Source organism: Schistocerca cancellata, chromosome 7 (assembly GCF_023864275.1).
Source record: "Schistocerca cancellata isolate TAMUIC-IGC-003103 chromosome 7, iqSchCanc2.1, whole genome shotgun sequence".
Classification (NCBI taxonomy): domain Eukaryota; kingdom Metazoa; phylum Arthropoda; class Insecta; order Orthoptera; family Acrididae; genus Schistocerca; species Schistocerca cancellata.
This window is the reverse complement of record NC_064632.1, coordinates 202,311,693-202,332,288: the sequence shown is the minus strand read 5'-3', so window position 1 is coordinate 202,332,288 and position 20,596 is coordinate 202,311,693. Positions and strand designations below refer to the sequence as shown.

At 42.8% G+C, this 20,596-nt stretch overlaps 1 protein-coding gene and 1 long non-coding RNA gene across 2 annotated transcripts in view; both read right to left on the bottom strand.

The window, feature by feature from the left end:
* The window catches only part of LOC126092700 (uncharacterized), a gene marked incomplete at its 5' end in the record, with an annotated part of 44,397 nt that extends 34,698 nt beyond the window's left edge, over positions 1-9,699 (bottom strand). The window contains 3 exons of the mRNA XM_049908423.1: positions 3,261-3,821; positions 6,061-6,297; positions 9,523-9,699. Of these exons, the coding sequence (XP_049764380.1) occupies positions 3,261-3,821; positions 6,061-6,297; positions 9,523-9,699 (975 nt within the window). The remainder of the gene's footprint in view (positions 1-3,260; positions 3,822-6,060; positions 6,298-9,522) is intronic.
* A 37-nt stretch (positions 9,700-9,736) lies between these two features.
* LOC126092589 (uncharacterized) overlaps positions 9,737-20,596 on the bottom strand; it is a 37,094-nt gene continuing 26,234 nt past the window's right edge. The window contains exon 3 of the long non-coding RNA XR_007521364.1: positions 9,737-9,843. This is a non-coding gene — a long non-coding RNA (uncharacterized LOC126092589). The remainder of the gene's footprint in view (positions 9,844-20,596) is intronic.

The following is a 20,596-nucleotide window of genomic DNA, read 5'->3' as shown; positions in this document are numbered from 1 at the left end:
ATGTTAAGTCCCATAGTGCTCAGAGCCATTTGAACCATTTGAGAGGACGACGGTTCAATCCCGCGTCCGGCCATCCTGATTTAGGTTTTCCGTGATTTCCCTAAATCACTCCAGGCAAATGCCGGGATGGTTCCTCTGAAAGGGCACGGCCGACTTCCTTCCCAATCCTTCCCTAATCCGATGAGACCGATGACCACGCTGTCTGGTCTCCTTCCCCAAACCAACCAACCAATGAACCATTTGAACCAATTCAAACGAAATGCAATTACTCCGTAACGAATCTCCAGAGGTAACTGGCCCCTAACACCAAAATAAACAGAGAATATCCTTGAGCAACCGACTTAATTTCGATAACTGTAGCTAAAGTGATATCATCATGAAAATCATCCCATGTCAGCTAGGGTTCTCCTAAAAGCTTTACAAATACAACGCAGCAAAAAATATAGAACAATAGGAAGCTGTTTTCCACAAATTGGTTGACGTTCAGTGGGTACTTTTGACCCAGCACTTACAGAGGACACTACGTTGTTACAAAAATATTTGGAGTGTAGCGGCAACCATGTCCTTATTGATTATTTATTTGTTGTGGAAGAATTATTACATTTATTTAATCTCCAGATAATTTGTGGAATATTTACGTACTTTTCAAGTGCAATTATCTTTATTACTTTTCTGGAGTTTTGGGAACACAATATAACCTGTTTACGGCTAGAGAACTTAATTCATTTATTGGATAACAGCGGAATATCTTTTACTCACTACAGATTTTGCATTTACTCAAAAAAACAAAAAACAAAAAACAAGCAATGGTTGCCGAGAACCGTTATAATCTTAGGTATGAAGACCATACTAGTTCAGTAAATCTGATGTCAACACGTAAGTTTTGAGGGAAATGAGTGTTTTTAGCGTCAAAAAAGTCCATAACGCCCCTTACACAGGCTGCTCCGCATCATTCATTACATGTTCTCTAAATGACAGGAAGTTACAGGAGTGACGGATGTTATTTCACGCATAATATTCCATTTCAAACGTTCATCCGGCCCCTTTTTCGGCAAATTCATCATTTTTGGTATTCCAAATATTTGCACGATTTATGGTGTCAAAAGTTTTTTCTTTAATTTGACGGCCAAATTCTCTGTATAATTAATTTTCTTATCCATTCATCTTTTATAGTATCTACCTATGTTACAGTTTTTCCAGACTATTATTGCTATTCAGCTTCGGATCAAGCATTCCCGAAATCAGCTTAATGGTTAATGGTATTCTAAGTCACTGGAGAAACAGAGAAAGCGACAAAAGAGAGAGAGAGAGAGAGAGAGAGAGAGAGCGAGAGGTAGATACTGTCATCAGCTATACATCCATTTTTCTTCTGGGGGTAATTTTCACTTTTATCAGTGCCTCTTCAACCAAGCAACTGTGGAACACGTACCTGTCATGTAGTCTTTTTTATTGCCACTTACCTTTCTTGATGTTCCACCTTTGACATTTCAACTTAACTCCTGGAGACGTTGAAAACTCTACAGTACGTTACACTTCCTTTTTATTCATTCTCAAATACCTTAGTCTACTTTAAGCACTTGTAAATTATGGGATCATTCCTTTAGTACATTGAAATATGAAAAATCACTTGGATGAAAATTAGCTTAGTTGAGTAAAAAAAGAGAAAAATGGGCTTCATACTACCTAAAATATTCTGAAGTGCCACCTAATGTAGCTACTTAATTATTCTTTATTTCAACAATACGCTTGCATTTCTGAGATCGTATTAACTTGCATCCATTTCGCGTCAGCAGAGTAAGGTGTCCTGAGAAACATATTTGCAGGTGGGCTCAAACGTTGAATAATGACCCAGCTTAAAAGCAGAGGACACTGTATTTTATAAAGAGCGTCTCAAAAGCCTATAGAGCGGAGAAGGAATTGACATCCACTGATGTTCAGCCCAAATGGCTGCAACCTCGGAATACCTAACAAAGCGCAAGGTAGCCTTTTGCTGCTATTACAGTGTTTAAAACTCGAGGAAGCTGCTAGGCTCTGATATACTTTGCACAGCGAACTTCTCATCTCAGAGTAGCACTTCCAACTTACATTCTCATCTGCTGGTCGTATCCCAATCTCTGTCTTCCTCTACAGTTTGTACCCACTACAGTTCCCTCTTGTACCACCGAAGTTATTCCTTGATGTCTTAACACATGTCCTATCATTCTGAACTTCCGTTTGTCAGTGTGTCAGTGGTTTCCTCTACCATTCTGCAGAGACATCTTCATTCCTTACCATATCAGTCGACCTGGTTTTCGACCTTCGTCTGTAGCATCACATATCAAACGCTTCACTTCTCTTCTGTTCCGGTTTTCCCACAGTGCATGTTTCATTACCATATAATGCTCTGCTCCAAACGTACATTCTCAGAAATTTCTTTCTCAAATTAAAGCCTATGTTTGATACCGATGGACTTCTCTTGGCCAGGAATGCCCTTCCTGCCAGCGTTACTCTGCTGTTTACGTCATTCTTGCACTGTCCGTAATGGGTTATTTTGCTGCCTATGTAGCAGAATTCCTTAACTTCATCTACTTCGTTACCATAAATCCTGATGTCTTCTCACTGTTCTCATTTCTCTTACATCTCATTACTTTCGTTTATTTTTATCCATTCTCAATCACCGAGCGAGATGGCGCAGTGGTTAACACACGGACTCGAATTCGTGAGGGCGACGGTTCAATCCCGCGTCCGGCCATCCTGATTTAGGTTGTCCGTGATTTCCCTAAATCGCTCCAGGAAAATGCCGGGATGGTTCCTTTGAAAGAGCACGGCCGACTTCCTTCCCCGTCTTTCCCTAATCGGATGAGACCGATGAACTCGCTGTTTGGTCTCTCCCCCCAAACAAACCAATCCAATCCATTCTCAATCCATATTCTCTACTCATTAGACTATTCATTCCATTCAACACATTGCGTAATTCTACTTCACTTTCACTTAGAATAGCAAAGTCCTTAGTGAATCTTATCATTGATATCCTTTCACTCTGAATTTTAATCTCATTCTAGAACCTTTCTTCGATTTCTGTCACTGCTTCTTCGACGTATAGATTGAACGGTAGGGGCGAAAGACTGTATCCCTGTTGAATCAGAAACGAAGTAACTCCTGCCATAACGCCACTGGATCTACAAACACGTAAGTGGTGATGACGCTTTGTGTCATCTCAGACGCCTAGTCTCGATGTAGTCATTTTCAGCATACGCTTTATTGTGAGATTCAGTACTGACCTTCTCCTGTAGCGTGGCCTCCATGCTGAGCAGGTGCCTGATGGTGTCGTAGACGGACGTATGCGAACCGCTGCCGCTTCGCGTCCCAGTGGGCCGCCGCACAGGGGTGGCCGGCCTCGGCATGGCCACCTCCTTCATGCCACGCCGCTTGTCGTCAAAGGCGGGGCGCGCCGTCGTCGTCGACGTCGTCGTCGCGGTGTCTGGCGCAGGTGTGGAGGTGCTCGTGGTGGCCGCGGCCTGGTTCGCGTCGCCGGCGGGAGCTTTCCTGTCAGAGAAGCGCATGCCGCCCTCGAACCAGGGGCCCAGCTCTGTCGCGAACTCTGGCCGCTTCTGCGTAGCGAGGGAAGCGGAGGCGGCGTGCTGGCGCGCCTTCTTCACCAGAGACTTCAGTTCGACGACGTCCTCGTCGTAGGCGGCGGGCGCCGCGTCCTCCTCGGTGCCGTACGGGTAGGGTAGCTGGCGCGCACTCGACGTGTACTCCCAGGCTGCCGCGTCGTCCGCCAGCAGGCGCTCCTCGTGCTCGGGCAGCACCGGCAGGCCGTACGGCACCTGTTGCTGCACCTGCCCACACACACCGAGCCCTCAGTACTTTGCACTCAGCACCGCCTGCAGCTGACGATAGACAGAATCGTACAATGAAGCTTTCACTACTGGACACCTTATCTCTGGATGTGTCGTCCGGGATGGTTCAAGAAATCTTCCCATTTCTAACGTTTCGACCAACCCGGGGCTGGACATTTTCAGAGGTGCTCATGGTTCCAGTGAGTCTTGCCGATCGATGGGTCGTACGTTGAAGAGTGGCATTAACACCGCAAAAAGAACTTGCTAGAAGTTTACACCTGATCGGCAGACAATATTTGTCACAGATCAAACTTAACTGTTAAGTGTTTTATCTTTCTCAGACGACAATCGATAGTTTATTCTTACCTCTGAGAAGGATTATCACATTTAAACTTCTACCATTCCCTTTTTTCACGGTATTTATATTGCTCTCCGGCGTCTGATCTATTAGACGGCAAGTCAGCAGAAAGGAGAGCACCGCTGAATATGTCCATCGCAGCTCTGGACGAAACATCAGGAAGGGAAAAGTTAAGTTTCATGGACCACGACTATACAACCAGGAAAAAGAATCAGCAGCCAAGTAGAATGTATTCGCTGCAAAATACACCGTGATCCAGAAAATAGCCGGCCACTATAACCGAGCGGTTCTAGGTGCATCAGTCTGGAACCGCTACGGTCGCAGGTTTGAGTCTTGCCTCGGGCTTGGATGTGTGTGATGTCATTAGGTTAGTTAGGTTTAAGTAGTTCTAAGTTCTAGGGGACTGATGACCTCAGATGTTAAGTCCCATAGTGTTCAGAGATATTTGAACCATTTGAACCAGAAAATAAGAAGCTAAGTCGATTACCGAATATAAGTATATTAAAGAAAGTTCCCCCAAGCAGTGGATGTCAGGTGTACAAACTCCTGTGTCCAACAAAAAAAAAGTGTATTTATGGTTTCGAGGAGGAAAGTGCTTATTAACCGAGGCGGAGGGCAAGTTTGCAAGGCCTACGTTCAGCTGCGCGGATTAGCCGAGCGGTCTAGGGCGCTGGAGTCATGGACTGTGCGGCTGGTCCCGGCGGAGCTTCGAGTCCTCCCTCGGGCATGGGTGTGTGTGTTTGTCCTTAGGATAATTTAGGTTAAGTAGTATGTAAGCTTAGGGACTGATGGAAAAAAAAATGGCTCTGAGCACTATGGGACTTAACATCTATGGTCATCAGTCCCCTAGAACTTAGAACTACTTAAACCTAACTAACCTAAGGACATCACACAACACCCAGTCATCACGAGGCAGAGAAAGTCCCTGACCCCGCCTGGAATCGAACCCGGGAACCCGGGAGTGGGAAGCGAGAACGCTACCACACGACCACGAACTGCGGAAGAGGGACTGATGACCTTAGCAGTTAAGTGCCATAAGATTTCACACACATTTGAAAATTTTTTGCCTACGTTCAGAATGTACTCAATTTGAGCGTAATTGGGTTCAAACTGCAATGTTTGCAATATTTTTTATTCTTTGGCAAGAGAATGAAAGCTGTCTTGAAATTGGTTATGGGTTATAATTTTTTGAGACGAAGAGAGAGAGAATTGGTTATGGGTTATAATTTTTTGAGACAAAGAGAGAGAGAGAGAGAGAGAGAGAGAGACTCAATAGAGAGAGACTGAGTGGAAGGTGTGAGACAGTGAGTGATGAAGGAGAAAGTGAGTGTAATGTGTGTGTCAATTATATTTGACTGCACAAACATTGTGAAGGTAGGAGACTGTGTTTGTGTGTACATTTGTGGCAAGCTGGTGTGTGTGTGTGTGTGTGTGTGTGTGTGTGTGTGTGTGTGTGTCTGTGTGTATGTGTGTTTGTGTGTGTGTGCATGACTGATAATAACAAAGAAAGATATGAAAGTGAAAGTCTAGTTGAAAAGTGTAGTGCAGTGAATGGTGAGATAGTGACAGTGTGTGAGTGACTTAGAAATAGAGAGAGTGGCATTAACTGAGAGATTGGAGAGAGTTTGTATACTTTATTTTGCATCCATAGTGATAGAAGTAGCTGGGGATTTTATCTGTGCGTGCATGCATGCGCTTGTAATGGTGTGTGTGTGTGTGTGTGTGTGTGTGTGTGTGATGGAGGGAGAGAGGTAGACAGAGTGTGAGACGTTATTGGTTGTAGAATGTGAGATAATGAGTCGATAGAGGGAGATAGTAGGAGGAGGTTACGAGAAATGAGAAATAGAGTGTGGGGAAGAGTGGAAGGTAGAGGTAGAATACCTGTGGGTGCAGGTAGAGCTGAGGCGACTGAGCGTGCGGGTAGAGGGAGGCAGCGGCGGCGGCGCGCTGGCGCTGCTGTTCGTCGCTGTAGAGCTGGCTCAGAATGAGGTTGCGCAGGAACTGCGAGTTGACCTCTGCTGTGTCGTCGCGCGGGCTGCTGTGCTCGAACCACATCTCCTGCCCGATGGGCAGCGCCTCTTCCCGCTGCTCGCGCTCCGCCTCCTGCTGTATCTCGTCCTGCCACCACAGCATCGCCTGGTTTACACCCACACAGCATGCAACCAGTACAGCTGACTACTGTCCACCGACAGGCGAAACATCTACACTACAGTCTACTCAAAGTTCAAAACCCAGCTAAAGCACGACCCACAGCGCCGAGTGTAAGCTCACCAGACAAACCATTGGTTACTTAAAGGAGTACACTGCGTTGCTCGTCAGGCGAATGCTGGCCTGTAAATCCACTCGCAAACATTCCAAAGTGTAATTTACACTGCCTTACTCTCAGATTGATGGGATATTTGGTTTAAAATTTCTTATATAAGCGGACAATCTAGCTCTCACGAGGTCGTATGAAAGAGATACGAAACAGGAAAGAAACTCGTCAGTTTTGAGTTCTTTATGGTAGAGATCTGGTACCGGGTGGTCATGTGTAAGGTTGTGCCTATGTTTCAGTTATTCGTACGGTATCTGTGCAGTAAATGGGAGACCTGACAGAATGGCAGAAAGCAGTTATTGCGCTTAGAAGTGCCCGTGACTCCTCCTTGAATTTGCCTGATTTGTTAGTGTGTGAACTCGAACTTCCCAACATGTCTACAAGGAATGGTGTACCACTCACACCGATGCAAGACAGATTAAAAACAAGAGGTCGTAAAACTTTCCTAGCCGACAACGAACAGAGACGAGTGACAACCAGTGTCGAACACTACAGCAGTTGCTGCTGTTGGCGAATCCAGGTCCGTTTCAATCACTTCCAGAGCCGACATTGAGAAAGGAACTGGGTGAAACGGTTATAGGATTGTAGTACCTCGTAGAAAATTATTTGTCACCGCAGCACATAAATCTGCAGATCTCCATTGGACCAAACAACTCATGAGTTGAAGTATAGCTAATTGGAGACGTTTAATTAGGTCCTGTGAGTCAATTTGTCATTTAACTCGCAGTGTTTGGAGGGTTGGTTTTAGCTGGAAGTGATTCTCCAATGTTTCTGGGATGTTTCCAGAGCCTTGACTTCACCCAGTTCATTCAGGATACAGTGATCATGAACCAAGAAGTTTATTTCAACATTCCTAGTGACCATGTGCTGACGGTATTTCAAAAGGTCTTAACATCGTATTGCACTTGAAAGTGATCACTATTTTAAGTTTAGTGCAGTTAGCACAAAATGAAAGGACAACAGTCGAGTGTATCTTTCATTCCATTTGTTTTCTATAGTTACAGTTTTAGGACCTAACATGGAAACAATTCTGTTATTCGGCACATCAAATACCAAACGAGCTTCTTCCGTATTCGTATTTCGCTTAGTTTCACACATGTTTTCTTTCGATGTTGAATAACGATAATGAAGTGATGGAAAGAGAATATTTCCTCTTCATACTCTAGTCGCATCTTCTGAGATACTTTAGATTTGTTTCCCACGGTAAGTCCATGGCGCTTCATAAATCTGTATCACCAGTCAACTCCACCCTTAACGTCTGTTAAGTTCCACTGTAGCACTAGCTTACGAGCGTTTGTTTGAATCATTTCTGGTTCGCGCGTGCCCGCCCAGACGTGGGAGATTGCTGCGTTGCCAGTTGCCTGCGCCAAGAGAAGCAGCGCCATAGTATAGTTCGAAAACTTACGTTTAGGGGGGAACGTGCAGTTTATGAAGTAAAGCCACCACGGCCGCATTAACTCTTTCGCTGCTACAGAGACGTGCGCCCCGCATTCCGCGCAGTGCGCGATTTTGTCATCACTGCACTGCTCGCCTGTGCAGACACATACATGGTGTTTCGACTGCTTTGACACACTTTATCATTCGATTTCACAAAAGGCCCAAAAATCTGATTTTTACACATCTTCTTGACTGATACCTTCCCCCCATAAATGACTTAATTTTTCTTCGATGTTCAACGCAGTTATTGTGCAGCATTGGATGTAGTAAACCATTGCACGAAATTTTGAAGAGTTTGCAGAGGTAAAAGTCCATAGCGTATACTTTCCGTGTTGTCGATTTTAGTTGCTACTAGAAATTTCAAAAAATTACATTCAAACGAATAAAATTAATGGAGTAAGACACTTCGATATTGTTTTTAAATAAAGCAAATATTAAGGACCGAACAAGTTTTGCACTCAGAACCTTTCGCTTCACAGCCAAACAGTTTAACCATTACACTAATGCGGCTCGTCACTCAGTGAGCCTCAAGGAGCACTTTAAAATGTCACGCAAAATAGCGACAAACACTGTTGGTATGACTATGAATTACTCACGTTTCGTCGAAGTACAGTAGGAAATAAACAATTACCGATGTTCTTTATTGCGAAAAAGAGGTTAGTGAGAATGATACAAACACCTTTCCTTGCTATCGCCGGAACTAGGAGGCTTATTGCTTGTTTGCTTTAATTAATTAATAGAATATGAAGCAATTAGTATAAAGAATGCTTTTTCCAAACGTTCTATAAAAGAAAGTCTGCTATCAAGACATTGCTTTTGTTCAATTACTTTATTTATGACTAAACGTTTCCAAAACTGAAGACACTCGTCCGTGCTCTGCACTGCAGTCGAGCTCTGGCAATGATGTTCTCTGTTCATTGGCTGACTGTGTTTTGTGACGTCAGATGCGCAGAACGAACCTCAACTCAGCCGCCGTCGTAAATGACGCGCACTTTAGCTACCAACGAAAACATTGTACTGTTACCGCTAGCACAAATCACTTTCTGTTCAAGTTCACAGGCACCATAGACTTCAATGACGCATCATAGGCTAGAGAATGTTCTGGATTTGTGATGGCGGGGCGGGAGGGAGACTGTTTGCAAGTTTGTGAATCCCCACAACTCATGTTCGTCGCATCGGTGCACTGCTGCTGCCAGTTGAATCCAGTGTTGTCAGATAGAGACAGGCTTCCTGTGGCCTCGAATATATCGCCATTTTTAAGACTGACGGAAGCTTTAAATCAAATCCTGGTCATTTTATATTATTTTCGATTACAAGACGCGCCTGAATTTTTGAGACAATTTTTCTAAGAAGAAATGCATCTTACAGTCCGTAAATTGCGGTAGGTGTGGCGTACCTGAAGGAACTTTTGCAGTCATTCTCGACGAAATGTCGCCATTATCAAGAATAGATTCTACTACAATGCACAGCGTTAGCGTGATGTCTCCTGGATGTGACGAATGTTTTGTCAGGTGTGCATAGCAGCGCTCAGGCAAGTACTAAATGAATCCTCTGCCAATCAAATAAAGATTGTGCGTTCGAGAGCGACTTACCTCAATGTCTTCTATCGGATCGGAGGACACCACATCGTCGTCGTAGTTGTAGAAGCCGTAGCCGGGGTGCTGCCTCGGCTGCTCGTAGTAGTAGGGGAGCGGCGGGTAGGCGTAGGCGAGGGGCGGCTGCGGCTGCGGCTGCTGCGCGTAGTGGTAGTCGCCGTAGTAGGCGCGCGGCCACGCCCCCGCTGCCGCCCCCGGCGCCGCTACTGCCCCCGCCGACACCCCCGAGTTGCGGCCGTAGCGCTTGATGCCGAACGCGGGATACGCCAACAGTGGCACTGCCGCCAGCCACAGTGTCAACGCCGCCGATACCAGCATCTGTCCACACCCGTCACCTCAGACACTGACACTCCGTGTCCGCCCTCCTTCTCCACCAACTCTCACTCTTAAGTAAAACTAAGTCATCACATACAAAGCCAGAGTAGGCGTATAAAGATTTCTGCAGTATTGTGATTTTGCTATGATCAGTACAATTATGTTCATGTAGACCCATCTTCAGGGGCATACTGTTTTCAGTTCACATGTCAGGTTTACACCTGTTACTTGCATGGTCATTCATACAGTTGTGAAAATCAGTATTAAGGCAAGGTTTCTACAAATTGATTATACAATGTCTGAAACGTTTGTTATGAAACTAGTAGATACATACACTGATCAGCTGAAACATTATGACCACGTCTCACTGCACTGTTGGATGGCGCCTGGTACCGTTACGACCACGTGACGATGTAACAAAAGTAGTAAGAGGAGCAGACAACGACAGGGAATCACCCTAGTGAAGATATTGGCTGAAAATACTGAAATCCTTCGCGGAAAGCCACTTTCGAAAAGAGGAGATTACTGTTACCAAAAGCCTGTGAACGAATATCTCGAAAACGGCGAAGCTATTCGTATGTTCACGTGATCCATTCGTAAGCACCTACGCGTAAGAACTTGCCCCCCTTCTAACAGCCGTGTACCGCAAGTCTCTAGAGCAACGGAAGGTTCCAAATGATTGGAAAAGAGCACAGGTGGTCCCAGTCTTCAAGAAGGGTCGTCGAGCAGATGCGCAAAACTATAGACCTATATCTCTGACGTCGATCTGTTGTAGAATTTTAGAACATGTTTTTTGCTCGAGTATCATGTCGTTTTTGGAAACCCAGAATCTACTATGTAGGAATCAACACGGATTCCGGAAACAGCGATCGTGTGAGACCCAACTCGCTTTATTTGTTCATGAGACCCAGAAAATATTAGATACAGGCTCCCAGGTAGATGCTGTTTTCCTTGACTTCCGGAAGGCGTTCGATACAGTTCCGCACTGTCGCCTGATAAACAAAGTAAGAGCCTACGGAATATCAGACCAGCTGTGTGGCTGGATTGAAGAGTTTTTAGCAAACAGAACACAGCATGTTGTTATCAATGGAGAGACGTCTACAGACGTTAAAGTAACCTCTGGCGTGCCACAGGGGAGTGTTATGGGACCATTGCTTTTCACAATATATATAAATGACCTAGTAGATAGTGTCGGAAGTTCCATGCGGCTTTTCGCGGATGATGCTGTAATATACAGAGAAGTTGCAGCATTAGAAAATTGTAGCGAAATGCAGGAAGATCTGCAGCGGATAGGCACTTGGTGCAGGGAGTGGCAACAGACCCATAACATAGACAAATGTAATGTATTGGGAATACATAGAAAGAAGGATCCTTTATTGTATGATTATATGATAGCAGAACAAACACTGGTAGCAGTTACTTCTGTAAAATATCTGGGAGTATGCGTGCGGAACGATTTGAAGTGGAATGATCATATAAAATTAATTGTTGGTAAGGCGAGTACCAGGTTGAGATTCATTGGGAGAGTCCTTAGAAAATGTAGTCCATCAACAAAGGAGGTGGCTTACAAAACACTCGTTCGACCTATATTTGAGTATTGCGCATCAGTGTGGGATCCGTACCAGATCGGGTTGACGGAGGAGATAGAGAAGATCCAAAGAAGAGCGGCGCGTTTCGTCACAGGGTTATTTGGTAACCGTGATAGCGTTACGGAGATGTTTAACAAACTCAAGTGGCAGACTCTGCAAGAGAGGCGCTCTGAATCGCGGTGTAGCTTGCTCGCCAGGTTTCGAGAGGGTGCGTTTCTGGATGAGGTATCGAATATATTGCTTCCCCCTACTTATACCTCCCGAGGAGATCACGAATGTAAAATTAGAGAGATTAGAGCGCGCACGGAGGCTTTCAGACAGTCGTTCTTCCCGCGAACCATACGCGACTGGAACAGGAAAGGGAGGTAATGACAGTGGCACGTAAAGTGCCCTCCGCCACACACCGTTGGGTGGCTTGCGGAGTATAAATGTAGATGTAGATGTAAAGAGATAGAAGGACAGTGAAACTACCACCAGGCGCTAAATGATTGGACGTACATGAATTTTCACAGAACGTGGGGTTGGGAGGCTTGTGTGCTCTATAAAGTAGGATGGATTGTAATCTGTGGCATCTCTGCCGAAAGAGCAGAATCATGGTGGACCAAAAATTGTTTCGGAACACACCATTCATCGTACGTTGTTGAACATCGAACTCCGCAGCAGACCACCCTTAGCGTTCACATGTCGACCTAACGACATCGCAGTAGGCACGGGACCATCGGGATTCAGCCGTCGAACAATGGAAACGTGTCGGGTGTACGGGTGAATCACGTTCTTGCTACGCTAAGTTGCTGGTCGTCTCCACAGACACTTTCATCGAAGTAAACGGCGGATCGAAACGAGGAGCGTGCCACGGATGCAGGCTGGTGAGAGCAGTATTACGCTATGGGAGACGTTCTCCTGCTCTTTCGTGGGACCTATGGTAGTAATTGAATACACGCTGACAGCTGCGAACCACCTGCATCCCTTCATGCTTGATGTTCTCCCCAACGGCGATGTCATCTTTCAGCAGTATAATTGTCCGCGACTCGGAGCCGGAACCGTGCTACAGTGATCTGAGGAGCATCAACTCACGTTGACGTCTGGGCGACCAAATTCGCCTGATGTAAGTCCTATGCAACCTATTCTGGGCGCTGTCGGGCGTATATCACCGCGTACGCCAATAAGCAGCCCGCTATTTACGCGAATTGCATGACGTGTTCGTAGACATGTAATGCCACATACCTCCACAAACCTACCAACAAACTGTCGGATCCCTGATCAGTGATTTATTTCGTTGCAAAGACGGACAAACGTGCTATAAAGCACGTGGTCATAATGTTTTGGATCATCAGTGTCAATAGAACCCATAAACAATCATATCGGAATGACATAGTTTCTTTCAAAACACGAGTAAAAAAAATAAGTTGTTTGCTTTTCCTGCATGTAAACTGCCTCAGTTCTTCCTAATTACCTCAAAAATTTTCTTCGGGATTGATTTAGTTAGGTTTTGTAATTCATACAATGAAACTGACGAACACTCTTCTCGTAGTGCTCTTTTCAGCAGAAATAGGGCCTCAAATCGCCTTCCAGTGCGATGAAAACGCCTTACAAGTATTTCCCAATGTTTTTCCACGGGGTTAAAATCCAAACTACGTGCAGGCCAGTGCAAGTCAGCTATATATTTATCTCAAAACTACGTTTTTGTTGTGCAGAAATCTTGAGAGATGCATTATCTTGTTGAAACCTTGCATTTAGGTTCCCTAGGTTCCCATACATTGCAATTCACACTATCTCTAGCGTCTTAGTTTACATATTAGGGTTCATTCCAGCGCTTAAGCAAGCAATGCGTGATTTACCTTTAGTGTAGAATGCTGCCCGAATCATAACCCTATACCAAAATTTCTACTCATTCTTTCCTACTGTTCTGTTCTCAGACCACGCCAGTCATACTGAAATCCATCCGGACCTTCTAATTTGAACTTCTTCTATCACTGAAGATCACTTTATCTCATTCTCAAGTCCGTGAAATATTTTTCAGAAAACTCCAATCTAGCCTGTTTGGGCAGTAGAGCAGGTTTCTGCAGACTTTTCGTGAATGCAGATGTTTTCATTTGACAATATTAGTCGTCCACGTCTGGCAGTTACTGGTATTTGTAGACCAGCAACAAGTTGAAAAGAATAACGGTTTGTGGCCCTTGCTTTGCGCAAAAGTAACCGTTTATATGCCCATGTTTTCCGTTCTGTCCACACTATGCGCGGATATAGCAAAATTATTAATCATTGTACTTAAAAGATTCAGCTTGTTGGTGACTGACGATTAGAGAGACCTATTTCCTTCTACGCACCGACTTTTGCATTCTCATCACACCATAATTATTTTCCGCAAGGCTATATCATAATCGTGCTTCATGTACACAATACGCACGCTCGCTAGTGGTGTCTCGTATCTGCAGGAAAGGCACGTACACATTAACACCGCATAGAGCCGACTGCTTTTGTACTGAGTTCCACCCTCTACCACCTGAATCGTTGATGTCTTGTTATGTACTGTAGTACCGACATCAAATACGATACTGTTTCACTGCATTTGTCAGTGTACTGGATCCGATACTATTGCATATACACTTTGCGCAACAATTCCAACCAACAATGTTAATTTTCCTAAAAATATTAACGCCTTTATACTGATTTACACTACAAATGGTTCAAATGGCTCTGAGCACTATGGGACTTAACTGCTACGGTCATCAGTCCCCTAGAACTTAGAACTACTTAAACCTAACTAACCTAAGGACATCACACACATCCATGCCCGAGGCAGGATTCGAACCTGCGACCGTAGCAGCAGTGCGGTTCTAGACTGTAGCGCCTTTAACCGCTCGGCCACTCCGGCAGGCGATTTACACTACAGTAAGTACCTCTGTGGTTTCAGAAGACAAAACACTGGAGGTACTTATGAATAACGAGAACTATATTTTAAGCACTGCAATTATTATTTAAAAGTACGTTAGTTGACCGTTACACCACCATCACCAGGTCGAGGTTCGTGGCATCGTTCGTGTGCTGATTGATTCTGTGATGTTGTTACAAACTTTCAGGGGTGATGGGGAAGGGTAAATGTATCACTTTGAGATACGTGATCCTGGATCATTGCATTTTGACGTCATTAATGTATGTAGAAACTGGTTTAAGGGCAGTGAAAAATACTGGTCAAGATATTGGAGTCCTCATCGAAGATATGCATGTTACTTAACTTGCCTGCTCCGTAAGAGAATAAAGTGTGGAATATATGACAGTGATGCAAAACGTTGGGTGGACACAAATTTTTGGAACATGGGGTTCTATCGCTAATTCTTATAAACAGTGCTCAGCAACAGACGACATCCTAATAAGCAACTCACGAAAATCATCTTTACGCTGTGTAACTATGGAAATGAATTTCCTGGCCTGGCTATGGTACGGCACCGATGGCAATGTTTCAATGCACAGACTTCCCCGAGAATGCTTTCTGAACACAAGCAGTAAAGCATGTAAAATATCAGTGGTGTAAATATATTTCTGTATGTGTGACATTTAATAATGGCCTAACCCTTAGTGGCCATTTTCACGCATTGTTTGCTAGAGATGTGTTCAGTGTGCTGTTTTCCTTAAGTATAGCTCAAATTGTTCAAATGGCTCTGAGCAGTATGGGACTTAACATCTGTGGTCATCAGTCCCCTAGAACTTAGAACTACTTAAACCTAACTAACCTAAGGACATTACGCACATCCATGCCCGAGGCAGGATTCGAACCAGCGACCGTAGCAGTCGCGCTGTTCCGGACTGAGCGCCTAGAACCGCTTTAAGTGTAACTATTTGCGATATATCGGAGCACCAAATTTCCGCGTATCGATTGGTTATCGTCCCACAGCTCTTCACAATGCACTTTCTTATTATCTGCTGGAATTATATTTGCTGCCGTAAACCCCTTGACACGTAACACTGCAGGATCGAAAGAACGATGAACTGCTGCTGTTTTGTTTTTCATAGACAGATTGACACTTTACCTTTTTTTTGATTAATGTATTCAAGTTCATGAGTATATGGGAAGAATTTTCAAGTCATTCAACATTCGATGGTAACGGCATACACGCATATAAGAGAAACTTAAAGCACAAGTAGTTTGATAAAATGTTCAGGTTTGTTTCAATTCATAATAATAGTCAAGAGGAACATTATATATTCACAATTAAAAAGTACTGTTAATCCACGTGAGTGTTTTTAATTGTTATGGTAGTGTATTACATTTACAAAAGATTGTGGTTGGTTCGTGAAACAGATTAATTATATCGCCAAGGAATCAAAGGCTTTATTTCCTGAGCTCTTGCACTATTTTATAGTGGAACAGAATTGTACTCTTGTTATTGAAGGATTCCATTCGATTTCTCAAGGACTCACAATTTATGTAATTAATAAAAGTTATAGTATGTTTCCTCATGCTTTTATAATAACAGTTTAGTTAAGTAAAACTTTATGTGGTGTTTCTTGTGTGCCCCGAAACAAATGTAGAATTAAGCTCAGCATATGAACAAGGTCGACCAATTTAAAAGTGAAAAATTCTGGGAACCTTGTCACAAATTTATTTTGCTTATACAACAGGTTATTGCGTAATCAACGAACCTCATTAAGCTGATATGTTGTTGACATTGATGAGTGTCTATGTACAGTTATGACATGAAAACTGTTTGACAGAACTAGTGGCTAAGACGGCAGAAGCAATAGTCTATCACTCCTAATGAGAAGAATCAAGGTTTTCGGTGCTAAAGAAAAATTTGGTAAGCATTTGCTTATGTTACATGGTGTGTCAAGCTCTTGATGGTCAAACCAGATCACTGAATAGATTAGCAAACAATTTATGGAGTGAGGCAAATATCGATCTTTTCACAACAAATCTGCCGCGCGGTCTTGGACGGCTTGTCACGGTCCGCGCGCTTCCCCCGTCGGAGGTTCGAGTCCTCCCTCGGGCACGGGTCTGTGTGTTGTCCTTAGCGCAAGTTAGTTTAAGTTAGATTAAGTAGTGTTTAAACTTAGGGACCGATGACCTCAGCATTGTGGTCCCATAAGACCTTTCGACAACTTTCCAAATTTCCAAACAACAAATCAGTAAATTTCTGGAATTGAGCGTTTACATATTGCAAGAAGTATTGTAGACCGTCTTAAAACAAAGGTAAAAGGTTATTGTCTGTAGGTTGGTTTAAACTGCATGGAATAGTTTGCTGAGTTTTTAGGTTTCAAACAAGGCACTATACAAAATGCACCTGTAGCTACCGGTTAAATGAAATTGCAAGCGAACTGATTTTAACTTAGCGGTTGAAGTGACCAGGAGATGTTAACGTGTAATAAAAATATAAATAAATATTTAAAAACACCACAGCCATATTTCAGGTACTTTTATTAGTTCACGAACACTTTCATTCTATATGATCGTCGTCAGGTGACTGAAAGTTCACCAACAATCATCGTAACTGGAACGTGCCTTTGTTATGAGTCAAAATTATCTAATCGCCGTACATAACGCTAAAAGAGACATCCTGGAACACGACAAGCTCACTGAGGCACTTCGACGATTGTCTGGTACAATCACAGCCATTAATACATGCACGGAACATCACAACATTCTGCGCAATACTGATTGCTTTACATGCTATACTGAGTAAGGTGGGATATGTCGTTACGTTTCGTGCTTGTACTGATGGCTGCCGGTGTACCGATCTATAACGAGCCTTTTAGCATTTTGCACGGAGATTAGACATTTTTGAGTCATGACAACGGAACATTTATGTCACATTGTGAGAATTAGTTAAGCCACTTGAAATTGTTAATTTAGAACGAAACTAGTTGTGGTGTCTCTGAAATAGAATTGCGATGTTTTTTGTTAATATGTACCTTAGTTACAGAGCACAACATGATCAAGGTAATTAGAATTATAGCTCTTTGAGCACACGCGAAACACCAGCAATTGGAAGAGATTTGTTTCTGTGTTTCGTATGTAGTTTAGAGGTATGAAATTAGGATACCTTTCACATTAGTTGTTTGCAGTGATGGCACTTGAATTCGGATGTCCTGCACATTTGTGCTCGTGTATGCTTAGATACTACTGTGAAATTATTATATTTAGTAGCTAGAATTATTGTCGGATAACATTCAAAAATGTCTGAGACATGCACACACACAAGACGACACAGTGAGAGAGAGCAACAGGTACTAGAAGAGATGGAATATACATTAATGGTACTTAACTACTTGCATTTATAGCCAAGCGAGCGACAGCTGCAAAAAGGAAATACAGTTTACGTGAGTTGTTGTCATTCCGTGGGAAACGCCGGCGTGGCTACGGGCAGTGCTAGGGCTGTGAAGTCGTGCGTCGTGCGGGAAGCTGGAGTCCGTCCCGCGTCTCACTGGCCGGCATAATTACGGCATAAAACTTCCCTTCCCACTTTGTCCAGACTTAGGACTGGCAACGGCCGGGCGCCGGGCGTTGGTGTGGTTAAAAATTTTATCGTATAGTTATGCGACCAGATCCATGGGGCACGCCGCCCATGATCACTGCTGAACACCGCGATATGGCGAAGTGGCGGAGATGGGGCGAACAGATTAATGGGCCTGCGGCATATGGAAGTTACAAAGGAAATTTCGGAAGAAAGTCACACGTTTCACTCCACGTAATGTTGATGCCTCTAAATCAACGTCGAATATGTCCCGGAAATGGACAGAAAGAAAACGTTCTACAGGCCAGTAAGGACAACGAAACGAAAACAATGAACAATTTTTAAACATAACTTTTGAAAAAATTGTTGGAAATTGACAACGATCAGATACATAATTAAAATACCAATAAGTCCTGACCGCAAGGATTAATTAAAAAGTAACAATCACACGTCATGGGGTACCTGGTTTAGATTTTCTCAAAAATCATCTTCATGCCATTCTCTGAAACGTTAAACATTATTATTCTTCAGACGGAAACAGGCGTCAAAATTACACATTTCATCTACACAATAAATATGGATAGACGGACTTCACACAGTAAAAATCTTGTATACAATCATATGGTGAGCAGAGGTGGAGGAAGAGAGTTGTAAAGTGTCGGAGGACACCACTGATAACTCTAAATAACATCAGAACGCTACGAGCTATAAAGAGGAAGCTCCTCTAGCCCGCTGCGTGATATCATTGGTAGCCAGTAGCGCTTAACATACGATGGTAACATACGTAAACCATAAAATGTAGATCTAGATGTAGATAAAGTATACTATTAAGAATAATATAAAGCAAGCAGGAAACTGCAGTAATTATTTTAAAATGGCGAAAGTAAATAACCAACAGAAATGAAGGTAAGAACACTAAACCACCTTCTACGGGCGTTTAGTGGTACTTCAAACTCAAACATTGAATATTGGAGACGGTAGCTTCGAACCTCTCGATGCATAGTGTCGAAGGCAAGGAATATGAGATCTAACGGCAGAAAGACGCATCACCATGGAGACAACGATCGATGAATGACGATCGGAAGTGAATTTAAAGAGGTATGAAACCTAAAATTCGGTAGCAAAATAGTGTGAGCGGCGAGATTATGTCTGAACATATATTAGAATGGTTAAATTCAAAATGACAAACGAAAATTCACTTACAGTTAGTCGAAAACCGACATAGACACACTGACAGGCTTATGACTTAATTACACAGTACCATAATCACCAACTTTATAAATTATAACCAGTCATATAAAAACATAAACAGAAAAGAAATATATATTTTATAAAAAGAGGGGGAATATAAACTACAGATAATTTTTAAAAAAATGGAAGCAGAAGTGAAGTTCTCTTTGCAGCAAATCGTCAAGTAGATCAAAGAAAAGTTCCTCCTAAAGTCCAATTCCTCATTAACTAGGGTAGGTGGTTGTCTTTTGAGCCTTTTTGGGTCATTGTATAGGACTTTTAGATTCTCCCGCATAATCCTTCCTCAGTATTTATTATGTATAAGATGCTGCCAGAACACTGAGTTAGTACAGATTGTTAACATGTATCATACAACTCCTGTTGTTTGCACTTTGAAGCGAGTATAAAATTACGGCCTCTTTGTTCTATGTAATGACTAACGCAGTCATTAGAAAAAATTTTGTAAACCCCCGAGTGCAAAAATTTATTATCCCGTATTTCCAACGTTATATCTCAGTTTATTTTTGAGTAGGTTGTTGGTAGTAAACGCCAGGATTGTAGCTGTATTAAAAAAAAAGAAACCTGTCGATTCTGTCAGACAGGTTACCTATGAGGGTCACTTTAACGAATTTCGAGGTAGTAGTGACAGGAGCGTCTGAGGATTTTCGTTTCAACTTATTAAATACAATGTGAACCTCATTTGCATTGAAATCCTCGTATTCTACAGCACAAGATAATTTTGGATGACTGTTACGTAGAACTATAACTAAATGATCAACTTCTTCTTCTGGAGCTCTATAAAATAATAACGTATCACCTAGATATCTTTTATAGTACATGATGAAATGACCTGTACAAGTAACCTATCTGAGAGAATTGGTTTATCAAAAATACAGATATAGACCTGGCTATTGCTATCAACAAAGTACCTCAGACTAAGATGAGACATAAAGTTTGAAGCACAGATAATTATTTTTGAACTCGGAGATTTATAAGGTGTCTTGTAATGATTACCGTAGTCATTACATAGGACAAACCGATTGTAATTTTCTTACTCGCTTCAAGGAGCTCGCAACTGGCGTAGCCTGTACTGAGTCTGGGTTGGGGTAGCATCTCATAAATAGCAAACATTCAAGAGGGATTATCCAGGAGAATCTAAAAATCCCAAACAACGCCTCCAAAGGGCTCTTACTACACGCCTTGTAAGGAATTGGAACCTATACCCATTATCAAAGACTGCCATCCACCTTACGTAATGAGCAATTGGAACTTGACGAGAAAATTCTCTTTGATCATTTTGACAATCTGCTCTAATGTATCTCTGCCCTTTTACTTCTCTTTTTTAAAATTATCTATAATTTCTTTGCTCCTCTTCTTTTTATAGATATGTACTTATTTTCAATTTTTGTTCATCTTTTATAAGATTTATTATAAACTGTAAAGGTGGTAATTATGATTCTTTTTCTATCATGAAATTGAGTCATAAGC